General features: G+C 45.2%; 1 protein-coding gene across 3 annotated transcripts in view; it reads left to right on the forward strand.

Moving 5' to 3' along the window:
• The first annotated feature begins 9,075 nt into the window (after nucleotides 1-9,075).
• STOX1 (storkhead box 1) overlaps nucleotides 9,076-26,967 on the forward strand; it is a 62,189-nt gene continuing 44,297 nt past the window's right edge. For all 3 annotated transcript variants that reach the window (XM_003409299.3, XM_023547017.2, XM_003409300.3), the window contains exon 1: nucleotides 9,076-9,394. In XM_003409299.3, coding sequence (XP_003409347.2) covers nucleotides 9,076-9,394 — 319 coding nt within the window. The remainder of the gene's footprint in view (nucleotides 9,395-26,967) is intronic.

Consider the following 26,967-nt stretch of genomic DNA (forward strand, 5'->3'; position numbering starts at 1 on the left):
CCCCTTTTGTTCTTTTCTCCTTAATATCAACTATCTAGTCAATGTTCAGATTTCTCTCATGTCTCATAAATTATTTGTTTTACATTTGGTTTGTTCAAATTAGGATCCATATATGGTCTATACTTCCCATTACATTGGTTCATGTGTATCTTAATTCTCTTTTAATTATAATTCCCCCCCTTTTGTTTTCTTGTCATGAATTTGTTGAAGAAACCTGTGCTGTTTTGAAAAACACTAGATTGTAAGCTGTTTGAACTAATAGAAATGCCTGTTCAGCTTTGTGTCCTCCTTTTCTTATCCAAAAAAGTACCGGGTATTTAGCAGATTCAATAAGTTTTTTATTCCTGTTGTATTATATGTATTTTTGTAAAGCCTTTTACATTTTATTTGGGACATCTGTAGAATGTTGAATGAACTACATCTATGTAGTCCTAAGCTAAGGTTGCTACCAACTTGGACATTTTGTCCCCTGGTATCATGCTTTTGTTAATTATTAAAATTGTTCAGAGAACCATTTTCTTCCTTTTAAACGGTACTGTGGGCTATATGTTGGAGCCCTGGTGGTGTAGTGGTTAAGAGCTCGGCTGCTAACCAAAAGGCCTGCAGTTCGAATCCACCAGCCGCTTCTTGGAAACCCTGTGGGGCAGTTCTGTTCTGTCCTATAAAGTTGCTATGAGTTGGAATCAACTTGATGGCAACAGGTTTGGCTTGTTGGTTTGGCGGGCTACATAGATGAGTAAGAGATAGTGCCAGCTTCCTGCTGTTAAGCTTAAAAAACTGGTAACAGCGACAGTTTGTTTCCCAATCAATAATAATTTCAGGGCGTGAGGAAGATGTCTTAGCACCTTTTCTCTCCTCCCCCATAAGAAACCAGAGAAGAGGGAGACTTTGGGTTAGAAGTCAGAGGACTCATTGGAAACAGAGTTCCTTTGAGATCTGGGCACTGGAGTGGGGCCAACTCATTTTTTATGGGATTTGCTTGTAAATAATGAGCTATGAGGCCCAGCTTTACACTCTGCAAATTTTTTTTTTTTTTCTAATAAAGACTGAAGGGAACTGGTTTCTCCTTTAAAATCCTGAAACTGGGTTTGGCATCTTGCCTTAGGCCTCCATACTTATTCTTCTCTTTTTTTTTTGATGGTGGAAAACTATTGATCTTATTTTCCATGTTTCAAATAATAAGAATTTTGCTGATTTGCTCTGACTGGCTCCTGGGTATCTGGTTGCACACTTTCTTGACAGCCTGGTGCTCCAGCTTTCTTTCCAGAAGTGATGTTTTGGGCTGTAAGACCTGGCCCCAGTGTTTTGATCAGACCTGCCTGCTCTCCAACTCCCCACCCCAACCCTGACTTTAACGGATGGGGGGAGTGGTGGAGTCTCCTCTTTTTGGTTAAATAGCTTATTGGCTCCTTTGGCCCCAGTGCAGGAAAGTCAACAGCCGTAACTTCTTTCAAAACAAAAAATTACCGGGGTTTTTTTTTTTTAATTGTAAAATTTTTGGAAAGGATAGAAAAGCGTAAAGAAATAAAAACTGCTTATAATCCATTATCCAGAAATAATTTCTGTTAACATAATAATTATTCCAGTCATCTCCTGCTCCCCACCCCCAACCCCTGCAAACAAAAACAGGATTATAGGATGTTTTTCAAATGCTTTATGGGTGTTCATTTCTTTAACAAAGTGGGGAGGAGCCCAGTGATGGGAATATTGTACTGGCTTCTCACATCAGAATCACGGGATTTCTAATGTTCTTAGCCTTTTCACATTTCAAGTTGAGGAATTTTTTTCTCCAATATATATTCCTTTATTGGACTTTTGGCATTGGGAAGACAGGAAGAAATTAAGTGAATTGTTCAAGGCAAATCAGAATCAGCTCTGGATGTATATGGCTCTCAGGCTCTGATTTTACATCTCCTGTTTAGTGCCTAATTTGACTTAATTAGTTATTTCAACTGCATTAGAGTTCCCATCCTTGGGTATATGAGAATCTTGGGAGTAACAGAATCACAAAGGTGGAATGGCCCTAAGAAATCCTTCAGGTAGGCTAAGTATTTTTACCCTCATTTTACGAAGGTTGTGTCTTGTCTAAGTTCAGCAGTTACAATAAAGGAGGTGATGTTTTTAAATGAAATGGCATTAAATGTCCTTTCCTTCCCTCCCTCCTCCTTTTTCCTCCCCTTTGAGTCAGCACAGTTGCTTAGCAAAGCCCCACATTTCTCTTTAAGAAATAGAAACAAATGTCTCCAGGGCTTTTTTTTTTTTTCCTGATAAAGGGAAGGAAAAAAAAAAAAAAACCCTGTTGCTGTCCAGTATAAGTGCTATAAAAAAATAAATGCCGAGGAAATGGTCATAATAAAAGGAATTCAGACAGAAAATGCTTTCTCAATCAGCTTCAAGTGTCAAGGCTTCAGTTTCTGAGTTAAAGGGAGGGAATTTCAGCCTGATGAATTTAGGCATGGAAAAAAAATTTGAGGTGGTTACTTCAAACCCCATCCTCCATATAACGTGTGCTTACAGACAGGCTCCACAGGAGAAACAACTGAAAGGCAGACATCTAGGTGTGTGAGGAGGCCTGTTCCTGAGGCTCTGACCTGGCACTGACTGGTGAGTAGTCAGATCATCCTGCGATTCACCCTCCAACCAGCAATGCCTTATGTATGGTGTCACCAGACTAGTCAGAAATCAGCCGGGGCAATGTTACCCTGGATCAAAGTACTAGTTATTATGTGCTGTCAAGTCGGTTCTGACTTATTGTGACCCTACAGGACACAGTAGAGCTGCCCCCATAGAGCTTCCAAGGAGCAGCTGGAGGATTTGATGCCGACCTTTCGGTTAGCAGCCAAGTTCTTAACCATTGTGCCACCAGGGATCCAAAGAGGTACTAGTTAAATTGAATCTGATTCAGGTTACACGAAACTATGTGCCAGGCGCTGGGCTAAGTTCTGGGGAACAAAGATGAAACAAGCAGGAGCCTGGCCCATAAGGAATCTCAGTTTGCCTGATAAGACAGGTAACCAAATAGTATAGCCCTTAACACACAAGGGTTATAGAAGGGTTAACAATGTGCTCCAAAAAGAGAAAGGAGCAGATTAATTTTTCCTGAATGTGTCACAAAAGGTTTTATGAGCTGCGCTTTGTAGGATACCACCTGGTGGGAAAGGGGGAAGGCATTCTAGGCAAAGGGAATGGTGTGAGCAAAGATGTGGGAGCATCTGTCTGGGAAGGTGTGTCACTGTGTGTGGCTGGAACACAAGGTCCTTGGTGTGGATGGCGGAAGAATGCAATGATGGACATGGAGATGAAACTCTGACTAGAGGCTGGGGTCAGAGTGTGAAGAACATCAAATGACACACTCAGGATGGATACTAGGCAGATGCAAGCATCAAAGGATCAAGTTCGTTTTATAGCAATGTGGAAGTGGTTTTGAAACTGTGAATGAGTAGAAGCTGGAAGAGTTTTAAAGTGCCTAATAGTAAAAGCTGGCTGCAACGATGGACTCAAGCATAGCAACAATTGTGAGCATGGCGTGGGACTGGGCAGTGTTTCGTTCTGTTGTGCATAGATAGGGTCACTATGAGTCAGAATCGACTTGATGGCACCTAAGAACAACAACAACAATAGTAAAAGCCTAGATTGCCTTGAAAAGCCTGTTGGTGGAATTATGGACATCAAAGACAATTCTGGTGAGGACTCAGAAAGAAGTCAAGAAAGCTGTTACACTGGAGATGGTGCACACAGCAAGAAGTAGCAGCAGAGGAAGGGCAGCAGCAGAACCAGGAGACCGGAGTGAGATAGCACTGGAGCCAAATCATGGAACGAGAGTTGAGTGCTTTCAGGCAGGAGGCTTCCTGGTGGAGTGGGGTGCCAACACTCACTTATCAGTGGAGCTAAAGAGCTTTGGAACATTGCCCCAGCAGGGAAAGTGTGGGCAGCGACGCTCTCAAGGGGCTGACAGGCCAAGAAACCAGGAAGCAGAAACTGAAGAGACAAGGAACACAGGAAGCAGAGCTGCCCCAGTCTCAAAGGGTAGGGTCACGACCTCTGGGGTTTCAAAGGGTAGGGTCCCCACTCAGATGGACTAGGAGAATGGGGCTGTTCAAATTCGAGGGAGCAGAGTTGCTGTTCCAGTGGACCTGGAAGGTGGAGCTGAAGCCTAGGGCTCAGGGGCCTCCACTCATAACCCAGAGAGTGTGGCCAACACCCAGATTCTAGAGGGGAGGGCCATTGCCTAAATGGCCTCAGAGAACAGAGGATTATTTTCAAGCTTTGAGAGCTAATGGAATGTGTTCTGCTGACTTGCTTGGTGCCTGTTATCCCTTCTTTCCCCCCAATTTTTCCCACTTGTAATGGATATGTCTACTTTGTGCCTGTTCCACCATTGTATTTTTTTGGAAGCAGATAACTTGAATTCTAGATTCCATGGATGAAGAGGAATTTTTGGATATTGGACTTGGAGTCGATCTAAGACTTTTGCTATGATATGATGGGGTGAATGTATTTTACATGTGGCAAGGACATGAATTTTGGGGGGCCAAAGAGTGGAATGTTATGAATTGAATTGTGTCCCCCAAAAATGTGTGTCAGCTTGGCTAGGCCATGATTCCCGGTACACCATTTTATCATCTGATGTGATTTTCCTATGTGTTGTAAATTCTACCTCTATGATGTTAATGAGGCTGGATTAGAGGAAGTTTATAACTCAATCTACAAGATTAGATTGTATCTTGAGTCAATCTCTTTTGAGATATGAAAGAAACGAGCAGAGCAGAGAGACGGGGGACCTTCTAACACCAAGAAAGAAGAGCTGAGAGGAAGCATGTCCTTTGGACCTGGGGTCTCTGCACTAACAGGCTTCTAGACCAGGGGAAGATTGATGACAAGGACCTTCTCCCAGAGCCAACAGAGAAAGAAAGCCTTCCCCTGGAGCTGGCATCCTGAATTCAGACTTCCAGCCTCCTACGCTGTGGGAGAATAAATTTCTCTTTTTAAAGCAATCCACTTGTGGTATTTCTGTTATAGCAGCACTAGGTAACTAAGACAAGCAATTATAACATAACCCTACAACAGCAATTATAAATCTGTTCCCCTTCAGGTTGATTTTTCTAATCCAAATAAAATCTAACTCCAAGCCCCATTTGCCAGAGTTGGCTAAAAACTGAATCTTGATTATATTGGTGGTGGCAGTGGTGATGGTGAGGTACTCCCTGGAGTTGTCCAAGAATCTTGGGGTCTTATATGGTACCCAATAAACAGGGAATTCGAGCTGATCTTTTTCCTGGGGTGCGCATCATAGTTCCCTTAGGCACCTGCTGTCACTGGTAACTGAGCTACTCCCCCTACCTCTACCTCTGCTGAGTACAAAGCTCCACAGCTCTATGTTGGCTGAGAAAGACTCCCTGCGATGGTCGTTACTGTGTAGCTTCAGAGACCCTTTCACTATTGCTCTCAAGGTTGAAGCCTTGGGGTCTGATCCCCATAAGCATTAGCACCTCCAATTCCTATGGAGAGGGCCAGAAGCCCCTATCCCCTCCCAGTAGTCCTGGTCCCTCAATTCAATCAAAGGCATTAGCTTCCCATTCCTTCCCCTCTAGGACAAGCCAACTTAATCTCACTCAGTGGTCCTGAGGCCCAAAAGCTCTTGACATTCCTGTGTCTTTTCCCATGAAAGTGCACTGTGCTTTTGAAGTCAATGGCAAATTGGATGAAGTAAATAAATCCTTGCAAAAATGTGATAATAGGAGAGGCACTTATATAAACCATTAACCATGACTTTGGAGACATGGTCTTTCCTAAGGAGGGGTTGTCTGGGGAGGAATTTCAGGGCTGACAAGGCAGGCGAGAGAGGGGTCATCTGGAAATAGGAGAAGAGAAAAGTGAAGTAAATTATTTTTTATTTATGATTAATTATGAGTATCATTTACTCTGGAGGGAATGGATTGAACAGTTGTTACACAATTTCTCAAAATGACCAGAACTAATTCCCTGATATATGTTTTTTAGAGCTTTTTTTTTCACAAGAAGTATTTGCACATGGTAATGGGCACTCAGGGTGAAAGCAAGCCTCTCTTTTCATTTTGTCCCTTCGACCTTCTCTCAAGAGGTAACTGCAGTTATCACCAGCTTCTTACGGACCGGAGATTTTCCAGCCACATATGAATATATGTGCTGGTTTTTTTTTTTTAAACACAAGTAGTGGGTCTAGTAAATTATACTGACTATTCTGTATCTTATTGTTTTTACTTAAAATAGATCTTGGGTATTGTCTGGTATCAGTACATGAAGTTCTATCTCCATCTTTTTAATGACTGCATAGCATGCTCTCGTACCATGTCAGGATTACCTGGTCCTTTCTCAGGCACACAGGAGCCACTGCAAATATAAAATAAAAAACCAATTCCCTCTATCTTGAGAGCTTGTAGTTCAAATATGATCTGCCTACTCATGTTCCTCTCTAAGTGGAAAATGATGCCAATTCTAGCTTCTAAAAATTCTTCTGTGTCGGCTCTATAGAAACCACAAAGATGGAAGGCCCTTGAGCAATTCCTGTTTCTCTAGTTTTCCCATGTAATGTAGGATCATCCAGGTTGGAGACCTACAGTTTTCCATTTACCTTTTAAGACGTGTTCCATTTTATAGGAGTTTGGGCATATTTGGATAGATGTGGGGGGTATAGCAGATCCTTTGGGGAAAAAAGTAGATAAGGATTTGGCTCTAGTTTTAAATGTTTCTCCTCTGAGTTACATTCTTTACCCATTCTTTGTTAACTGAGCCAGCTTAAGTGAAATGATAAAAGGAATGTCACAATCTGAATAAAAGGTTCCACTGCTTAAGACCATTTCTACCTCATAATTTCAGGACAAAGGAGCCCTCATGTCTCAACAGTTAAGTGCTCAGCTACTAACGGAATGGTTGGTGTTTTGAACCTGCCCAGCAGCTCGGTGGGTGAAAAGACCTGGTGATCTGCTTCCTCTGGTAAAGATTACAGCCAAGAAAACCCTATGGACAGTTCTACTCTGTCACATGGGGTTGCTATGAGTCAGAATCAAGGGCACCCAACAACACCACCACCATTTCAGGACATGACACCTCATTGCCAGACTCTACCTCACAGCATCCTTACAGCTGCCAAAACAAAAAGCAAAACCCATTGCCATCGAGCTCTTTAACCACTGCGCCACCAGGGCTCCTCTTGCAGTTATAGCTTTTGCTAATAAGGGCCTGATTGTCTCTGTGTACTTCCCAGTTCAAATTCTTGGGAGGGAGAATCAAGCTCAGGACTTTTCACACCAGGCCACAGGTCTAATGAGTCAGGGTGATTGTCTCCTGCCCTCCCCTCTAGCTAGGTGTGTCCCAAGAGGACATTGGGATCCCGGCTTTAATAGTATCCACTTCAGAGGGTTATTTTAAGGATAAAACTAGATCACACATGTAAAGCCCTCAGCACAGTTTTAGGCACACAGTGAGGGAAGAGAAAACGGAAGCTATGATTCAGCAAGGTGAGTGTCAGGATAGAGAGCTCAGAGAAGGAACGTACCCTCCCCGTAGAGATGACACAGGCACGGGGGTTTTCCATTCAGGCCCTGTGCGGTATTTATCCATCCATCCCTCTTGGAATCAGAATTCAAATGTGAGATGGTTGTCTCAGCTTTGCATGCTTATTTGAATTGAAAATTAAGTAAGACTTATCTGACATAAAGACTGATTCAGCTGTCTGACTCCATTTCTTATTATCTGTGTGACCTGAAAACACTTCTTGATCCAAACTAGCTGCAGTTTCCTCACCTAGTAAAACAGGAAGAAAAATAGGGATAATAATAGTAAACACTGAGTTATGAAATTAATGTCCCCAGCATATAATGTTTAATAATTGTTAGCTATAACACCATCTATCATTTATTGCATGCTTACTAGGGGCAGGGTATAGATGATCTCAAATGATTCTAGCTGTTTTTGTGGATGACTGAGGAGATGAGGACAGGGGAAGTCCGAAATGACTCCCAGGTCTTGCCAGGCACCTCTGCTCCCGCTTACAACGCTGATCTAAGCACTGAGAACAATTCTCTTCCTCTCCTTTTTGTCAATTTCTGTTCTCAAATATTCTCCTCTCAAGGAGCTCTCACCCAGTGTCCTATTTAGGGTTCTAACCTCTGTTCCCTTCTTGCCGGGAGGCACAGGGCCACAGTCTGGGAGATGAGGTCATAAGCCCCACTCCCTCCCCCCCTGGCAGCTCCTGGGAGAAAGTACTTAGCCTTTTTGGTGTCCCCAGCTCCCGCCCAGGGCCGAATACCTCGAATTTCACCACCCTGCCTTGCCAATCTGGGGGGCGCCTCTCGAGCACTTTACTTTCGTTACAACTCAAGTGGATGCGATATCCCAGGGGTGGGCCCAGGTCCTAAAATCTCAGAAAATCATGGATGAAAGGGACTTTAAACTGAGTCCCAACTCCTCATTTTAGAGGAGTAAACTGAGGTCTAGAGAGGGGAAGTAATTGCAGTAAAAATGTTAGGAGCAGAACCGAGACTCAAATCTGGGTCTCCTGCCTCCCGAGGCAGGTGAGGCTGGCCCTAAACCAGGGTGGCAGTGGCGATCCTGGTCCTCCTGGCTCTGGGGACCGCTGGCCTTGTCACTCAGGCTGCGTTTAGAGGCGGCTCCGCTTTCCAAGGGGGCTGCGGGCCTTCCAGAGGACCTGGAAAAGTCCCAGGGTGTGCCTGTCGGGGGACGGGAAGGAGCCCCGGGCAACTGGAGAGGGAGGAACACGCAGAAGGTCGCCGGGGCGGGGGGCAGAGTCCTGGCTGGGGTGTGGAGAACGAAGCCGGTAACTGAGCACTTCGAAACCCCGTACGGTGCCCGGCCGCGAAGGCAGCGGCCGCCACCCGGCTGCGCGTCCCGCCCCAACCACTGGCCCGGCGAGGCGCAGTCGGCCCCGCCCCCTGGAGCCCTGTTCCCCCGGCAGCCGGCGCCGCGCGCAGTAAGCCGATCCCTCCCGCCGGGCCAGCGGCGCCCGCGCGCCCAGTGCACCGCGGCCGCTTGGCCAAGGATGCGTTAGGCTGTGGGCCCCCGGCCACCAGCGGCAGCATGGCTCGGCCCATGCAGCTGGCTCCTGGCTCGTTGGCGCTGGTGCTGTGCAGGCAGGAGCCGCAGGAAGGGGCGACGGAGGCTGGCGACACCGAGGAGCCCAGCGGGCGCGCGGTATTCCGCGCCTTTTGCCGCGCCAACGCGCGCTGCTTCTGGAACGCGCGACTGGCGCGCGCCGCCTCGCGGCTGGCGTTCCAGGGCTGGTTGCAGCGCGGGGTGCTGCTGGTGCACGCGCCCCCCGCTAGCCTGCAGGTGTTGCGCGACGCTTGGCGGCGCCGGGCTCTGCGTCCTCCGCGTGGCTTCCGCATCAAGGCGGTGGGTGAGTGCGGGGCCCGGAGGTGGGGGGACCCCGCCAGAGCTGCCGGGACTCAGTCCCCTGCCCAACTCCGAGGGAGCCTGTCGGGGCAAGGGAGGGCGCCAAAGGTGGGCGGGAGGCCAGGCCGGGTGGCTGGAGGAGGAGGTGCTGGCCTCCCGATACGCCCTGGAGACAGTCCGTCCCGATTGGACACCTAAGTCCCAGCCCCTAAGATTTGTTTTCTTTTTTCTTCGTCGGAGAGCGAAAAAAGAGTTAATTGCAAAGCCGTATGCACACGTTTCATTACTGCTTTTACCTCCAAGTTGTACCCCTCCAGCATGCCTCCATTCCTCAACTCTTCAGCTTGCTCGGCGCACAGGTTCTTGGCGGAAGAAAGGAACTTTCTACTCAAGAAAATGATGCTCTGGAAAAAAAAGTCTTTGGGTCCGGGCCGGGGGGGGGGGGGCGGGGGTGGGTGGGGAGTACGAGCTGCGAGCAAGAGACAGAGGCCCCGAGCTCAGCTCCGTGGGAGCTCTTGAGAAGGGTAAAACCCGCCGATTCTTAACTGGCTGCTTTTTTTCTTTTAGTTATAGACTTGGAGCAAAGAAACTGTAGTTTTCATGTTATGCTGTCTTAGGTGGTGTGTGGGGTCTGGGAACAGAGCCTCGGGGGAAGTTTGGGGTGGCTAACTGCTTGAGAAAAAGAATTGACAAGGGGCGCCTCGGGCCTCGGACACCACCCATCCCATCAGCTACAGATAGAGAGAATTCTGCCTTCGCCATCTTCTCAGAGAGCCCGTTTGGAAAATAGCTTCTTATTTGGGAACCCACTGCTCCAGTGAGAGGTCTCTGATGCCGGCCACTAAATTCTGGCGGGAATTTTAGCTCTCTGTAACCACCTGGTTCTGTCTGTCTGCCCTTCTGTGGGGTTGGGACGGGCCATTTGATGGTGTGCTGTTGACAAGTCACCAGTTGTCCCAGTCCTGACTTTTGACTCCTGGTAAGGATCCCCTCTCTTGTCTTAGTCCATAAATCACCTCCCTCTTCCATCTGAGGAGAGGTAGCAAATAAAAACAAACAAAAACGTTTGTTTCAGTCCTCAGGGCCAGGGCAACCAGAGGCACCTGATAATTGTGTATCATCTGCTCCCAGATGGTGTCTCTACATCCCAGACAGTGCTGATCGGTGAGTTTAAACCTCGGTTGCTCACCTCTGTGCACTCCTATTTGGTCTATTTTTTGTCTTTTTTCCTTTTTCTTTCCTGAAGAGCAAAAAAAGAGTTAATTGCAAAGCCACATACACACATTTCATTACAACTTTTACCTGCACAAGTGAAGAAAATAAGTTTCTGGCTCCAAGAGCAGTGAGCCAGGTAGCCAAACCAAAATCCCCACAGGGGGAAGGGGTCTTTCAGACAGAACCCTTTTCAGTCTCGGTTTTTCTGGTTCGAATTAGTGGCTACATTCTCTGATTCCCCAACCCCCTTTCAAAGGTGAGCATAGAGTGCGTTGGAGAGAGAGGGTGGGACAGAGTGGAGGTCCAGACCTGGGGGTGAAATACGAGAGGGCTTGTACTAATTCAGAGGCAGCCATAACGCCATTACATGGGATCCAGCAAAGCAGTCGTCAGTGCTGGTTTCTGGGTTGGCCCTGTTTGCTGCCCTCTGAAAGATGCAGTGGACAGAGCACATCCAGCAGGTGCTGCTAGTTAACGCTGGTGCTGCCTCATGGCATGGGCCCGGGATGTGGGGGGCACTGTACGGTCTGGAGTGTAACACAGTGGCCTTTACACTGGGTCATCGCCTCTGACTTGGGACATCGCCCCTGACTTGGGTCTCTTGGCAGGAATGCTTTTGACATTTTTAAAGGAGTTTGGATAATTTGGACATTCAGCTGGAGTTTGGACAAAACTACTTATTAGAACATTTTGAGGAGTGAAATGGGAAAAGATCTTAATTTCATGTCCAGCAGTGCAGGCACATGGCGGGAGGGAGCTTTTTTTTTTTTTTTTTTAAACAGAATTGCTAAATACTAGTCTAACTTGGGGAAACCCTGGTGATGTAGTGGTTAAGTGCTACGGCTGGTAACCAAAAGGTCAGCAGTTCAAATCCACCAGGCGCTCCTTGGAAACTGTGGAACAGTTCTACTCTGTCCTGTAGGGTCGGTATGAGTTGGAATCGACTCGACAGCAATGGGTTTGGTTTTTTTTGGTTTAGTCTAACTTGGGGAAACCCTGGTGGCATAGTGGTTAAGTGCAATGGCTGCTAACTGAAAGATCAGGAGTTCTAGACCACCAGGCACTCCTTGAAAACATTGTGGGGCGGTTCTGTTCTGTCCTATAGGGTTGCTATGAGTCAGAACCGACTTGACGGCAATGGGTTTGGGTTTTTTTGGTTTTAGTCTAACTTGGGATCACTGGGTCAGATTAAGAGGTGAGGCACCAGGGTCACAGCAGAATCCCAGAGGGTGGTGAAGGCAGAAGGAGCTACCCTTTCCCACAGGAAGTTTTCATTTGGCTTACTTTCCTGACTTGGGCAGTTCTGGCTTCCAGAAACTCAAATGGGCCGCAGGAGGGTGAGAACAGAGATGCTGTGGACTGTTGCAAGGTTCTTGCTCTGTTCTCACTGTTATTGTGGGGAGGAGCAAAATATTAGAAAAGGGATCAAAGGATCAAGTTGGTTTCTTTGCTGTCAGGTTTTTTTTCAAAGGCTGATTTACTCCCGCTTGGATGTATTTGGGCACAGGGAGAGAAAGAGGCATGGCTTCAGCTTTGTAAGCTCAACTGTGCTTTCCTGGGCCCTTCTCCCAGGCTTCTGGACCTCATGCTTATGGGGCCTCATAGAGCATGAGGAGTGAGCACCCGGGCTAAGCAGACAGGAGCGACCTGAGTCTTGGGTGCAGACCTGAACGTGTGGGCAGTTTAAGGCCCTGCTATGGTTTATGTTTTCTCCTCCACATTTAGTTCCTCTTCACCTTCTGTGAGGAGCCCTGGTGGTTCAATGGTTAATACCCAGCTGCCCAAACCCACCAGCCGTTCTGCGGGACAAAAGACCTGGTGATTTGCTTCTGTAAAGATTTTGATTCTGACTCATAGCGACCCTCCAGGACATAGTAGAACTGCTCCCATAGAGTTTCCAAGGAGTGCCTGGTGGTTTCAAACTGCCAACCTTTTGGTTAGCAGCCAAACTCTTAACTGTTTACGCCACCAGCACTCCTTCTGTAAAGATTACAGCATTGGAAACTATAGTTCTGCTCTGTGTTTTAGGGTCGCTGTGAGTAGTAATGGACTCGACTGCAATGGGTTTTTTGATTTTTGGTTCTCTACTTTGACTTTCCTCTGACGAGAACAGCAGATCTTAGGGAGAGGGCATTTCCTTAAAAAGGACACTGGATCTTTAACTTGATAACCAGGAACTCACTGTTGTGCTCAGATCTTCCAGTAGCTTTTCTTTTCTTTTTTCTTTGTCGTTAACAAATGAAAGGGATTTGCTCTGGAAGCTGGAGGGAGACATCTGTTAACAGGCCTGAGCTACTGTGGGAGGTGGCAGGAGGTGGCCATGGGGGCACCTGTATTTGTTTGGATGAATCTGTTGTTACCCTGAGACTACACCTACTGGGGAGGTGAAAGGTGAATAGTGGGAGGCCAAAGAATGGCTTCCTGGGGTGAGGGAGGGAAGGCCACTTGGCCAAAGAAATTTGTTCCCTTTTTCTGAAATCTGTAGCTAAGCTGTCACTAACCTCTCACCTGCAGCCTGGCCTTCCATCCAGTCTCTGAATAAAAATGCCCTAAATGCCTTTGTTTTTTTTTTTTAAATGCTTGCTTCATGAATTCATTCATGTGCCAGACCTTGTTCTAGGTGATCGTGTGTTTTAGTGCATCTTTCATTAAGAGTTGCATGTACTTAAGGAAAAAGTGGAGTCAGCCCATTTCTACTGCGTTCAGTTCAAGAGCGAGCGCATAGCTGAGCAGGAGGCCATGTTCTGGGAGCTGACTGGTTCACACACAGGCTTCTCCGTCCCGCAGTGACATGTGTGGGCCGTCCAGATCCTGCCTTTGGGTTAGATGGGCAAGAGTTCTCTGGTGTGTGTTTTGGGGAGTACTGAAGATTAGGCAGGTCTTGGTGGCCAAGGGGAGGTGATGGGAGGCTCTTCCCACCTCTTCCCTTGCTTCTCCTGCCTGCTCCTTGAAACATGTCTGAGCATAGTCTTCCAATCACAGATATCAAGGCTAAATTGCAAGTGCCCCAGGAGAGTAGAGACCGGTCACTAGTTTATGCTAGGTGTAAATAACTGATTTCAGAGTCTATCCTGAGATCTGGTTTGTCAGAGGAGGAAGAGTTCAAAACTACCTTGTGTCCGATCAAGACTTGGGCAAATCTCTGAAACTTTATTCTGACTTCTCCTGTGACCTGGGGGCTGGGGTGGCCTGTGTAGAGGTTATGAGGAGAGGGAATGACCTAACTCCTGTTCTGCCTTGTTTCTGAAGTTCTGCCTTGAATGGCAGGTAGTTGGGCATCTTGTAGGATTTAGTAGCTAAGGGGTTAAGTAGCTAATGGGTTAAGTGTACCATATGATGAATTTTTCAAATGCATACACGTGTGTAATCCCAATTCCTATCAGGATTTAGAACGTTACCATCACTGCAGAAAGTTCTCTTCATGCCCCTTTCTAGTCAGTCTTACCCTACCCCCAGAGGTAGCTACTGTTTAAATTTTCTTTTCATTGTACGTTAGTTTTGCTTGTTCGAGAACTTCACGTAAATGGAATCATACGGTATGTATTCTTCTGTGTGAGGATTCTTTCAGTCAGCTTTATGTTTGAGATCACCCTTTTGCGTTACCAGCTTGTGCCTTTTTACTGCTTAGTAGTATTCCATTGTATAAATATACTGCAGTTCACCCATTTTCCTTTAAATGAACCCCTAGGATGTTTTCAGTTTACAGTTATGAATAAAGCTTCTATGAGTATTCATGTACAAATCTTTTTGTAGACATTGGCTTTTAGTTCTCTTGGGTGCATACTTAATTACTGGCTCATAGAGTAGGTTTATGTTTAGTTTTATGGAACCTTTTTATAAAGTGATTGTACCATTTTATACTCCTATGAACAACATGAGACAGTTCGGTTGCTCCACATCGTTGCCAACATTTGATGTCAGTCTTTAAGTTTACCTATTCTGGTGAGATGTAGGGATAACTTGTAGTTTTAATTTGCACTTCTCTGATGACTAATGATGTTGAACACTTTTTCATGTGTTTATTGACTTTGTGAAGTCTATGTTCAAATCTTTGGCTTTTTTTTTTAAGCTGGTCTGTTTGGCTTTATATTGTTGAATTGTAAGAGTTCTTTATAGATCCCGAATACCAGTCCCTTGTCAGATATATGTTTTGTAATATGGTCTAGCCTGTGACTTGCCTGTTCACTTTTTGGTGGTATCTTTTGAGGAGAAATTTTAAATTTTGATTAAGGTTGATTTATCCTTTTTTTTTGCTTCATAACTTAAATTGTATCCTATATAAAGAAATTTTGCCTAACCTGAAGATTTTCTCTACTGTTTTCTTCTGGAAGTTTAAAAAAAAAATTTTTTTCCTGGTTTTATGGTTTTACACTTAGGTCTATAATCCATTTTGAGTAAATTTTTTTGTGTCTGATACGAGATTGAGATTCATTTTTTTATATATGGGTATCCAGTGTTCAAGAACTATTTATTGAAAAGACTGTCCTTTCTCATTGAATTGCCTTTGCATCTTTGTTGAAAATCAGTTGACTATGTGAGGATAGATTTCTGGACTCTATTTTATTCTGTTGATCTTGAGTCTGCCCTTTCTTCACTGTATTTATTACTATGTAGTAAGACTTAAAATCTGATATTGTGAGTCCTCTAACATTCTTCAAAATTATTTTGGCTACTCTAGGTCCTTTGTTTTTCCCCTATAATTAGAATCAGTTTGTCAATTTCTAAAAAAAAAAAATCCTGCTGGGATTTTGATTGGGGTTGGATGACCCACTTATCCTGGTTTGCCTTAGACTGCCTCAGTTTTAGAGCTGATAGTCTTGTGTCTCAGGCAACCCCTCAGTCCTGGGCAAACTGGGATGATTTGTCACCTAAATTTGGGGGCAGTTGACATCTTAATAATATTGAGTCTTGCAATCCATGAATGTGGTATATCTCTCCATTTATTTGAGTCTTCTTAATTTCTCTTTGGAGTGTTATTATAGGTCTTGCATATCTTTTGTTAAATTTATATTCCTAAGAACACTATGTTTTTTCATGCTATTATAAGTGGAATTAAAAAAAAATATTTAAATTATTTTTAAATATTTTGGAATAATTTTGGATTTACAGAAAAATTGCAAAGGTGATACAGAATTTTACTATACCTATCACCCAGCTCCCATTTTTGACCTTAAAATTTTTTTTAATTATGATATTATTCACTAACCATAAAATTCACCAATTTAACCTGCACAATTCAGTGGCCTTTAGTATATATACTAGGGTACGCAACCGTTGTTGTTGTTGTTAGTAGCCGTAGAGTTGATTCCAACTCATGGTGACCCCATGTGTACAGAGTAGAACTGTTCCATAGGGTTTTCAAGGCTGTGACCTTTCAGAAGCAGATCGCCAAGCCTTACGTTCGAGGTGTCTCTGGATAGGTTTGAACCATCAGCCTTCCAGTTAGTAGTCCAGTGCTTAACTATTTGCACCACCCAGGGATTCCATGCAACCATCACCACTATCTAATTCCAGAGTATTTCTTCACCCCAAAAAGAAACCCTGTGCCCCCAGCAGTTTCTCCCTATTCTTCTCCCCTCCCCCAGTCAGCTGGCAACCACTAAACTACTTTCTGTTTCTAATTTGGGGACACTTCATATAAATGAAATCACACACTATATAGTCTTTTGTGTCTGGCTTCGTTCACTTAGCGTAATGTTTTTAAGGTTCATCCATATTGTAGCATGTGTTAGTACTTCAGTTTTTTTTGTGGCTGAGTAATATTCCATCGTATGGCTATACTACATTTTGTTTATCCATTTATCAGTGGATGGGCATTCGGTTTGCTTCCACATTTTGGCTACTCTGAATAATGCTGCTGTGAACATTCGTATGCAAGTTTGTGTGTGGACATATCTTTATTCTGGGTAGATCTCGTTTGGTTATTTTTTATAATTCCTGTTTCTCTAATGAGATTTCCAGTTTGTTCTCTATTACGCGTATTTTCCTTTTTGTGTTTGAGCATGGTTATAATAAACCAAAAAAACCAAACCCATTGCCGTCAAGTTGATTCTGACTCATAGTGACTCTACAGGACAGAGTAGAACTGCCTCTTAGGGTTTCCGAGGCTGTAATCTTTATGAAAGCCAACTACCACATCTTTCTCCCATGGAGCAGGTGGTGGGTTCAGACCACCAAGCTTTTGGTTAGCAGCCAAGCACTTAAACACATTGCCACCAGGGCTCCTCATAGCTGTAATAACTGCTTTAAAATCCTTGTAATTCCACTATCTAGGTCATCTCAGGGTCCACCTCACTGGCTGCCTTCTTTCTTGGGTATGTGTCACATTCTCCTGTTTCTGTATTATCTAGTAACTATGGATTGTGTCCTTGACATTGTGTATGATATATCGTAGAGACTCTGGATTGTTAATCCCTCTGTATAGTGTTGATTTTTTTTTATTTGTTTGTTGTTCATTTACTTTATCAGGCAGTTAACTTGGCTGGATTCAAAACTCTGAATTCTGTTTTCCCTTCGGTAAATGGCAGCTAAAATCACCGTTCAGTTCTTCTAGCTTAAGATAGGCTGCTCGTACCCTAAGCGTGTATAGTTCATGGCTCAGCCATAGAGTTGGGCAGAGCATATATGTAGAACTTGGAGTTCCACCTCAGTGGCTGTATCCTTTCCAGCATTTTACCTGTTACTTTCTAGCTGCCACAGTCACTCTAAACTCAGTCCTTAGATTCTTTAAGCCTTTAGGCCCTGGATTTCTATGAAGTTTTATTTTCCTAGCCTGGCTCCTGCTAGATGAAGAGCTGTAAAGGAAAAAAATAGGAGACTTACCCAGTGCTATTCCCTTACAAAGAGACTTCCCTTTCAATTTCTGCCTGGTTTTGGTCCCTCTTCAGCATCTTTGGGTAATGGCCTTTCATATCTTGTCCAAAGTTTGTAGTTGCTCTTTGCAAGAAGGTTGGCTTAATAGGATACAGTCCACCATTATTGGAAGTGAAACCCATTAATGAATTGATTCCTATCTTTTTCCCTCTTAAAATATAGTTCTGTTGGTGAGAAATGTCTAGAATCTAGAGAAATTGATGGCTGTGACAAGATCATTTGGACAGTCACCAAAAATAAATGTCTCCATTCTATCTTTTCTTCCCTGATAGATCTTGGCGCCTCTCCGGTCTTTCCTAGCTTGATGACCCCTTTTCTTCTGTTAGGTGGTAAACTGGAATAATTCCACCCATTTTGCAGACAGGAAACTGAATCAAGGATGTGTCCTAGGCTGCTTGGGTTTCTTGCCTTCCTCTCTGTTCACCACCAGTCCTCCCAGCATTTCCCCAAAGGCTCTGGTCTTCCTCTCCAGCCAGCGCCCCAGCATTGCCATTCCCCATGAGGCTGTCAGATTTATTGGTCCACCCCAAGGCCTGAGAAATGGCAGAAACAGCTGTTCCGACCATGCCCTTGCTCTCACCTCCCTTCCCACCCGGGATCTTTTCAGCCATGTATTTTCTGTTTCTTTTTCCTTGCTGCCAGATGTTGCCTTTTACCTTATTCTGTTTGGGGGCAGCTGGGGGGCTCAGTTTGAGAGAGCCAGAGGGCTCATAACAGGATGTCCTGTAGGCATAATGTTGTTATCAAGCCGTGTGGAGCATCTGGGTACTTAGCAAGTGTCCACAGTTCTGTGTTTGCTTTAGCAGCTGGCAAGTCGGAGAAGACACTTCTAGTTGCTGCCTTGTAGCGTTGAAGCCCAGTGAGATGAAAAGAGCCAGTACTAGAAAATCAACTTGGATGCCTCCGCCTTCTCCAGGTGGTAAAAGGCCCCAGGCCAGTGGGTCTCCAAGTCCCATCAGGCTTATCTCCTCAGAGTCTCCTGAACTCATCACTTTCTCTGCGTTTTCACTGCCCAGCCCTTGCCCACCCAAGATCTCGTCATTTCGTATCTGAATTATGGCTCCAGCTTTCTCCTTGGTGGTAGTGTCACCTCTGTCTGACCCCTCACAGTCCGTTCTCCATTCTGCAGCCAGCCAGACATCTAAAATGCAGGTCACATCTGCTCTTCGCCTGCTAAATCCCTTCCACGGCTCCCCTTAGCTTTTCAGGAAAAGTCGAGACTTTTAACATGCATTGCAAGGCTCTTTGTAATCCAGTCCCAGCCCGAGCCTCCCTTTCTCCCCATCTTCTGAGAGGTGCTTTCCTTCCTGTGTCAGAGTACAGCCAGAGAAACAGCCAGTATGAGATATTAAGAGATTTATTGTAAGGAATTGGCTTCACACAGTTACGGGGGCTGGCAAGTCCAAAATCTGTATAGGTCAGGCTGTCAGGAAGAGCAGGCTGGAAGGCTGAGGCACAAGTTGAAATGGCTATGCGTAGGTGGTGTTCTTTTTTCTTCAGTTTGGCCCTTAAGGCCTTTCAACTGATTGAATCAGGACCACCCAGATTATCTACCATAACCTTACTTAAAAATCAACTGATTGTAGACTCTAATCACATCTACAAAATAGCTAGCCAAGTTGGCACACTAAAACTGACCTTCATACTTTTCTTCAGCTCAACCCGGGGGCTGTTCCCCGAATAGGCTGTGGTCTCACACAGGCTGTTCCATCTGTTGGGCGCCCGAGGTGGGTTCTCTCTGGATTCCTGGGTTCTCATGCATGCTGTTAGTAGACCTGGAGTGTACTTACGTGTGTCTGTCAGAGCTCGAGGGCAGGGACTGTGTCCCTGATGTCCAGCGTGGCGCTGGGCACGTGGTAAGTGAATGAGTGACTGGATTCTCCCTGCCTATCAACATGGTTTTCACATGTGCCCCCTGTGACCTGCTTGTACTTCCTGAGCCACCTGATCCGTCTTCCCTGGCAGAGTTTGCTGTGCCAAGGCTTACATGCCTCTGTCGTCCCTGCAGGATGCTTGGCTTGGTATTGCTTCTGTGGTCCTGGATAGAAATAACCTCAGAAAGCCTTCCAGCCAGGGATGGATTACCCAATAAACAGGGTACGCACGCGCTTACATGAGGTGAAATTGTGCACTACAGTTTAGTCAGTAAACACAAGCCTCTGCATACCTTGCTTACTGTAAGCTTGTGCCTACCTTGCTCACCGTAAACCCGTGCATACCTTGCTCTTTGTAAGCCTGTGTGTACCTTGATCACAGTAAGCCTGTGCATACCTTTTTTTGCTGGTTAATCCACTCCTGCTTCCAGCTCACCCTGCTTACAGGGATTTCTCCCTACCCAAAGCTCAGAAAATTTGTCTGCTGTGCCCATTTGGGACTTCTGTTGCGTTAGCATTTAACATTTTGTGAAATTTTGCCTTATCTCTCAAACTAGAGTGTAAACTTCTAGGATCTGGACCTTTTCGGCCCTTATGGCATAAGCCTTGCAGCCTTCCACGAAAGGTTCCGTCAAAGGTCTTCCTTTATAGTGTAGCCTTGTCACAATCAACCAGCCACTTATTCAGGGTCTACATTCCTCAGCCTTCTTTACAGGTGGAAGGGGCCTTATGACTAGTCCTGGTCGATGAAATGTGAACAAAAGTGATGGCTCTCACTTCTGGATCTGTGCCATTAAAAAGCAGCTTTGCCTTCTGGGTTCTTTTCCGTCCACTTCCAGAGGACCCCGAGATCTAGAGAGGGCAGTGCCAAACTACTCTGAATGGCCATGTGAGAGGCTGCCTGCCTCTCCAGCCGTTGGTGTTGCCTTAATACAGCCCTGCAGTGCCCTCGGGCTACACTGGAGGCCCGTCTTCTCAGAGCTCCCCACTGCTCCCAGCTGCCCACCTGGGCCTGCGTGGAGAACTTCACTGCCTGCCCAACCCTAACTGACTCTCTGTGGTCTCAGCTGGAAGGCTGGGCGTCTGGATTCCGCTCATTCTCTTCTTGCTGTGTGGCAATTAATTGAGTGCGTCAGCTTCTCTGTACCTTAGTTTCCCCATCTGGAAAACAAGTTCAGTTTCCTGCTTCCCAGAGAAATCACATGGTATTAAATATACAGTGTTTAATAATGTTTTAATTGGACGAATTGGATTTTTGTAAAAAAGACTTTTTAGCACTTAGGGAAAAGCAAATTATTTCACATCAGCTTTGAGTTTTGGACACTTCCATTCTTAGCTTTGCTGCCTGAGAAGTGAATGTCCCGGAAAGCTTGGTGGTCAGCTTCAGCCTGGTTTTTCTTTTTTTTTTTTTTTTAACACTTGGTCATCTTCCTCCTCTGGGTTTCCCTCACTGTGCTGTGCTTTGAGCCCTTGCAGTAGTCTTGTGAGTCTCACGTGCGTTACTACTGAAGAACACTAGTGCAAAATTATTTTCAAATTCAGGCAGCAAAACTGAGATCCGAGGAGTCAGTGGAAGCTGTGAAGTTCCCGGATCACACAGAACCACCCTGTGCAGTGAAGAGAGCTCAGGTTCAAACTCCGGCCCTGCTGCTTGTTAACTGTGTGACCTTCAGTCTGTTACTTACCCCTCTCAGCACCAGTGTCTTGGTGGGTGCAAATGAGGACTTAATAGCTACTTTACAGGTTGTTTTGAAGATAAAGGTCCCCAGGAGCGCTCACGCTGTGCCTGGTGCAGAGTCAGCATCAGGAAAACAGCAAGCACTTGACAATTTCCAGCATGGAGGGAGAAAAACATGTTCCTCAGACAGCCTACCTCCACTGGGGCCCGTGCCCATTATTGCCGGTCTAGGCACGTATTTATGTTCAAGACCTTTGTCTGTCTGTCCTGTCCTTCCTGTTATGTTCCAGATTCATTGGTGCTGGCCAGGGAACACAGCCTTTGTTGTCCTGTGCCCCAGTCTAGATCATAGAGGGTGGCTGGTGTTCTACAAAGAGCCCTGAACTGGGATACCGATGCTGGAGTTTTGGAGCCAGCCCTGCTGCTGAGTGGCTGGTGCCCTTGGGTCAGTCATCTCACATCTCTGGGTCTCTGGTTCTTCAGCTGTGAGCAGCTGAGGCTTCCCAGCTCCTGGCTTGGCACAGACCTCAGCAGGGCCACCTTCCCAATTGCTGGTGTCATGAGGCTCCAGGGAAGAATAGATAAAAGTTCACACTGAAGTGCTTAAGATGTTTTCCACAAGCAGGGAAGCTGTGCCTTCCCCTTAGACCTGCCCAGACATCTTGATTCTCTGAGACCATTTCTCCCTTCATGAGATGTCAGCAGTCCACAGCTGTTGGAGCAACCACACTGTGTTGGGCTTCTCTTGCTCCCACAATCATTTTTGAGATACGCATTGAGCATTTACCTGTGCCTGGCCCTGTTCTGGTAGATACAAAGGGGCAAAAGGCTTATGCCCTGGCCCCAAGGAGTTCAAATGGATGACTAAGTGACAGAGTCATAGATTCCGTGTGTGCATGCCTGTGTGCATGTGTGTTCAGGGAAGGCTTCGTGGAGGAAGTGATTCCTAAACTCAGATGCAAAGGATGAGTAGGTGTTAGCTTGGTTAGAAGCACATTTTAAGCCGGAGAAAGGGAGAGAGGGTGGCATGTGCTCCAGAGCATGACCCACGTGGGAACTGTGAGCAGCTCAGCACAGCCAGAGCACGGAGCGGGAGGTGGTCATGGCACAAAGGGCCTGGACAGAGGCTGGCTTGTGACAGACCTTGATGACTCTGCTAATGGCATGGGTTTGAGCCTGAGGCATTGAAGAGTTTTAAGCAGCAGAGTGCACACAGGTGTATGTGATTACATTCATAATTTTGTTTACATGATACATAGTAGATACTCCCCGGCCTTACTGTCTTCCATCACGATTGTTGTTGCAGCAGAGGTGCCTTTGAGGAGTTAGGTAAGCCCCCGTGGGCTCCCAGCAGCTTAAAAATGCCTTGGTGCTTGTTAAATGGCAGTTTCTCATCTGCTTAAGGCTGGCCATAGAAGAAGCCCAAGGGGCCATGGAGGGCACCCGGGATCGAATCCTCTGTCACTAATCAGCTGAGTGACCAGCTTCTCATCCAGTTCTCTTGAGGCTTCGCTTGCTTCATCTGTCGGAGACCCTTCCACTTGCCCTTTCTTCTTCACAGGTGGGTACCAGGCTCGAGTGAGACATTATCTGTGAAACCACTTTGAAAAGTATGAAGCACAAACACCAGATACTAACAGCAGTCACGTTTCCTCTGGTGCGGATTTTGGTGGGGCTGTCTGTGTGTCACGTGCGTATGCACTTGTGAATGTTTTTATATTTTTAAAGCGTGCGTATTTCTTTTTTAGTACCTGTTATTTTAACTTGCTTTTAATTTAATGTGTTGCTTAGGTAACACGTGCCCATGGTTCTCTCCTTCTCCTGTCCCCAGCCACCCCTTTGCCTTCTCTGGAAACAGCTGCTGGGGCCAGCCAGTTCTTGTGTTCTCCCAGAGATAGTTTTTATGCACTATTTTTTTATGTATAAGCTATGTGTACAGATAGATCCTCCCCCATTTTTACAAAAATGTTAGCGTATTACATGTGTCTTTGTCATCTACTGCTGCTGTAACAAAAATACCACAAGTGGATGCCTTTAACAAAGAGGAATTTATTTCTTTACAGTGAAGTAGGCTAAAAGTCCAAATTCAGGGCGTCAGCTCCAGGGGAAGGTTTTCTCTCTCTGTTGGCCTTCTCATCAGTCTTCCCCAAGACTAGGAGCTTCTTTGCGCAGGAACCCCAGGTCCAAGGGACGTGCTGTGCTCCTGGCACTGCTTTCTTGGTAGTATGAGGTTCCCCAGTCTCTGCTCCCGTCTTTCTTTTATATCTCAAGAGATTGCCTCAAGACACAATCCAGTTCCGTAGGTTGAGTACTGCCTCATTAACACAACTGCTACCCATCCTCCCTCATTAACATCATAGAGGCAGGATTTACAACACACAGGAGAATCACACAATACAGGGAATCATAGCCCAGCCCAACTGATAGACATATTTTTGCGGGGGGACATAATTCAATCCATGACAACATGTATCACTTTTTCTTAGACACCAAAGGCTTCTAAAAAAAATCATTAAAACAAAAGGAACAGTATAAACGTAAAGGCATTAACAGCTTTGCAATGTGGAATGTAAATCAGTACTACATGAAAGAAAATTTCCTACGAAATGAGTGTGCGAATTACGTTTAAATAGGTTCCATTACCGCAAAGACTTCTGGGAGACCTTGGTATGCTAATTGTCTATGTCCGGGAGGCAGGAACCTAACCTGGAAGCTCCTTTTGGTGAACTTCTTGTTGGAGAGGTGTTGGAGGCACGCTTGGGAAACCCTGAGTTGGCTCTGAGCATCTTGCTATGACAGGAGCTGGTCAAAACATCAAAGTGGGCCGTGGTCTCAGAGTATCAAGTGACGGTGGAGTAAGGACCCAAAAACCCAGACCAGAGTAAGGACCAAAAAAAACAGACAGTGTAAAAGTTACCAAAACCTGCCTCGGGAGGTGTGTGTGTGGGTGGGTCAAGGGTAGGACTGTGAAGGGAACACTGGACCTAGAGTCTGGAGGCACAGTATTACCATGTGGTCTGGGGCAGTTTTCACAGCTTTCTGATCCTAGAGTCCTCCCCTTTGAAATGACAATCACCATGCTTGCCCTGTCCCAAAGTTGTGGGATTCGGATGTAGAAATGCCCTATTCAGAGGATGGTGTTCCTCCCCCCACCCCACAGTGGGGTTTCAGGAAAGGGCAGAGTTTGACTTCCCACGGGTTCACAGGTTACATAGATCAGAGGGCTTTCTTTCAAAGGCCCCCTGGAGGTTCAGCTAAATTCTGTGCTGGTTAGGTCAGACTTGAAGCTTTTACAGTGCAGAGATGTCCCTAAGCTGGCTAACTTTTTACGGATGAGGAAACAAACTGCTTGCCCGAGATTGTTTGCATTATTAAGCTCATTACAATAGTAATTAACTTGTTTTTTTTTTAAGTTTACTTTTAACTGATGGAGGAAAAAAGTACAAAATGGTCTTCTTTCTTATTGCTGATGCCAGGAACCTCACCATCACTCTGCACCTTTCCTTTAGCAGTTATTCAGGGTTGGGAAGTCCCTTCTGAAATTCTTTTTAAACCAAAACTGCTTTTGACCTCTCAAGTCTAAACGCATCAGCAGTGACTGCGGTCATTTGATGGAAGGTATGAGGTGTCATCTGGCAGCGTAGATTTTTGCATGCCTGGTTGGTCTTACATAATTGCAATTACTTATAAATTACATTTATAAAAGGAAATGTTTTGGCATTTTTTTTTTTTTTAGGTCTTAAAAAAAACCCAAACCCATTGGTGTCAAGTCGATTCTGACTCAGCAACCCAATAGGGCAGAGTAAGTAGAACTGCCCCATAGAGTTTCCAAGGAGCACCAGGTGGATTTGAACTGCCGACCTTTTGGTTAGCAGCCATAGCACTTAACCGTTACACTACCAGGTTTTAGCTCTAAAAAGTAGTGAGGTATAATTTAGATGCAGAAAGTTTTACCCTTTTTTAGGTATACATTTCTGAGTTTTGAAAACAAAGAGTTATATAACCACTACCACCATTAAGACATGTAATAGTTCCATCACTCAAAAAGTTCCGGAGTGTGCTTTTGTTGTCAGTCCCTCCCAGCCCCTAGCAACTGCTGTTCTGATTTCAGTCTCTATAGTTTTGTTTCTTCTGGGATGTCATTATAAATTGAATTATACAGTATGTAGCTTTTTGTGTCTTTTCATTTAGGATATTCCTTTTAGCTATGTGTTTTGCAAGTGTCTTTTCCCAATCTATGGCTTGTCTTTTTTCCCACCAGCATTTTGTAAAGAGAAGTTTTTGATTTTAGTGAAGTCCAATTTATCATTTTTATCTTTAGGTTTGTGCTTTTGTTGTGTGCTAGCTAAGAAATCACGGAACCAAGATCACAAAGATTTTGTTCTATGTTTTAGAAATTTTATAGTTTTAAGTTTTACATTTCAGATCTATGATTCATTTCATGTAAATTTTTGTATATGGCTTAAATTACGAGTCAAAGTTCTTTTTTTTTTTTTTTTTGGCATATGGATATCCAATTGTTCAAGCACCGTTTGTAGGCAAGACATTAAATTACCTTGTTACCCTTTGTTAAAAATCAATTTGACCGTATATGTGTGGGTCTATTTCTGGACTCGGTTCTGTTCCGTTGATCCTAGATATTTATCCTCTTACCGGTACCACACCGTCTTGGTTATTGTAACTATATAAAAAACCCATTGCCATCGAGTCGATTCTGACTCATAGTGACCCTGTAGGACAGAGTAGAACTGCCCCATAGAGTTCCCAAGGAGCACCTGGTGGATTTGAACTGCTAACCTTTTGGTTAGCAGCCATTGCACTTAACCACTGCACCACCAGGGTTTGCTTGTAACTGTATACTAAATAGTAAATCTTGAAATCAGGTATTGTGAGTCCTCCAACTTTGTTTCTTTTTTGCTTCGGGTAGTCTAGGTCCTTTGCTTTACCATATAAACTTTAGAATCAGCTTGTCAATTTCCACATAAAAAGCCTACTGGGATTTTTATTGGGATTGTGTTAAATCTGTAGATCAATTTGGGGAGAATTCAAATCTTAACAACATTGAATCTTCCCATCTATGAACACAATATAGGGAGCTATTAAATCGTCTTTGTTTTTGATTGTGTTGCAAATATCAACTGTGACCTTTGACCCCCGGAGTCTTTGAAAGCCTGTGAAACCAAATACCCTCCTGATACCAAGAAGCAAGCAAGGCAGGTGCCTGAGGAAGGAGCGAAAACAAGAAACCCCAGAAGACCCATTTAAATTCTCTAGAGGCACAGGGGCACTGAGGATCAAAAAGAAACAAATTCTTGGGGAAAATTATAAAATCCATATCAGCTGAGGGAGAAAATATTTAGCAAGGCAGCAAAAGCTGTCCCTGGTTTAAGTTTTAAGAGCATCAGCAGACGTGTTTATTGTGGTGGCTTGGGTTTTTGGGGAGCTTTTTTTTTGGTGGGTTGGGAGTGAGTTTAGGGATTAAAGGGTAGACGTTGTATTTTCAAGTCTTCTGCTGACATCCTGCTTGGAGTTGATCAAGGCCTTTCGTTTAGGAGCTGATCAAGAACCTTGCCGGGCTGGCCCTGACCTGGGTGCTAGGTGGGGCACAGTGAGGGATACTTGGTCCCCTTGCCTTGTGAGCAGGATTGCCTGTACTGGAAAACACCATCTATAATTATTTTTTTCCCTTTTCTCCTTCAGGGCAGAGGCAAGGAACCTGGCCCCTAGACCCTGCTGATTGATCAAAAATGGGGAGGCGCTAATTCCTCAGCCAGGTCAGGCTCAACGCAGCTGCACAGCAGCTGTCTCCCCAAGCCCAAGGGGTCCCCAAGGCCCCCTCTCACCCAGCCTTTACTTGGGCTATTCAGGAGGCTCCGAGTGACACTTAATATCACTCAGATATGTAAGAAGGGGAAACAGTGGTCAAGAGTACCAGCT

The sequence above is a fragment of the Loxodonta africana genome, chromosome 16, assembly GCF_030014295.1.
Source record: "Loxodonta africana isolate mLoxAfr1 chromosome 16, mLoxAfr1.hap2, whole genome shotgun sequence".
NCBI classification, from domain to species: domain Eukaryota; kingdom Metazoa; phylum Chordata; class Mammalia; order Proboscidea; family Elephantidae; genus Loxodonta; species Loxodonta africana.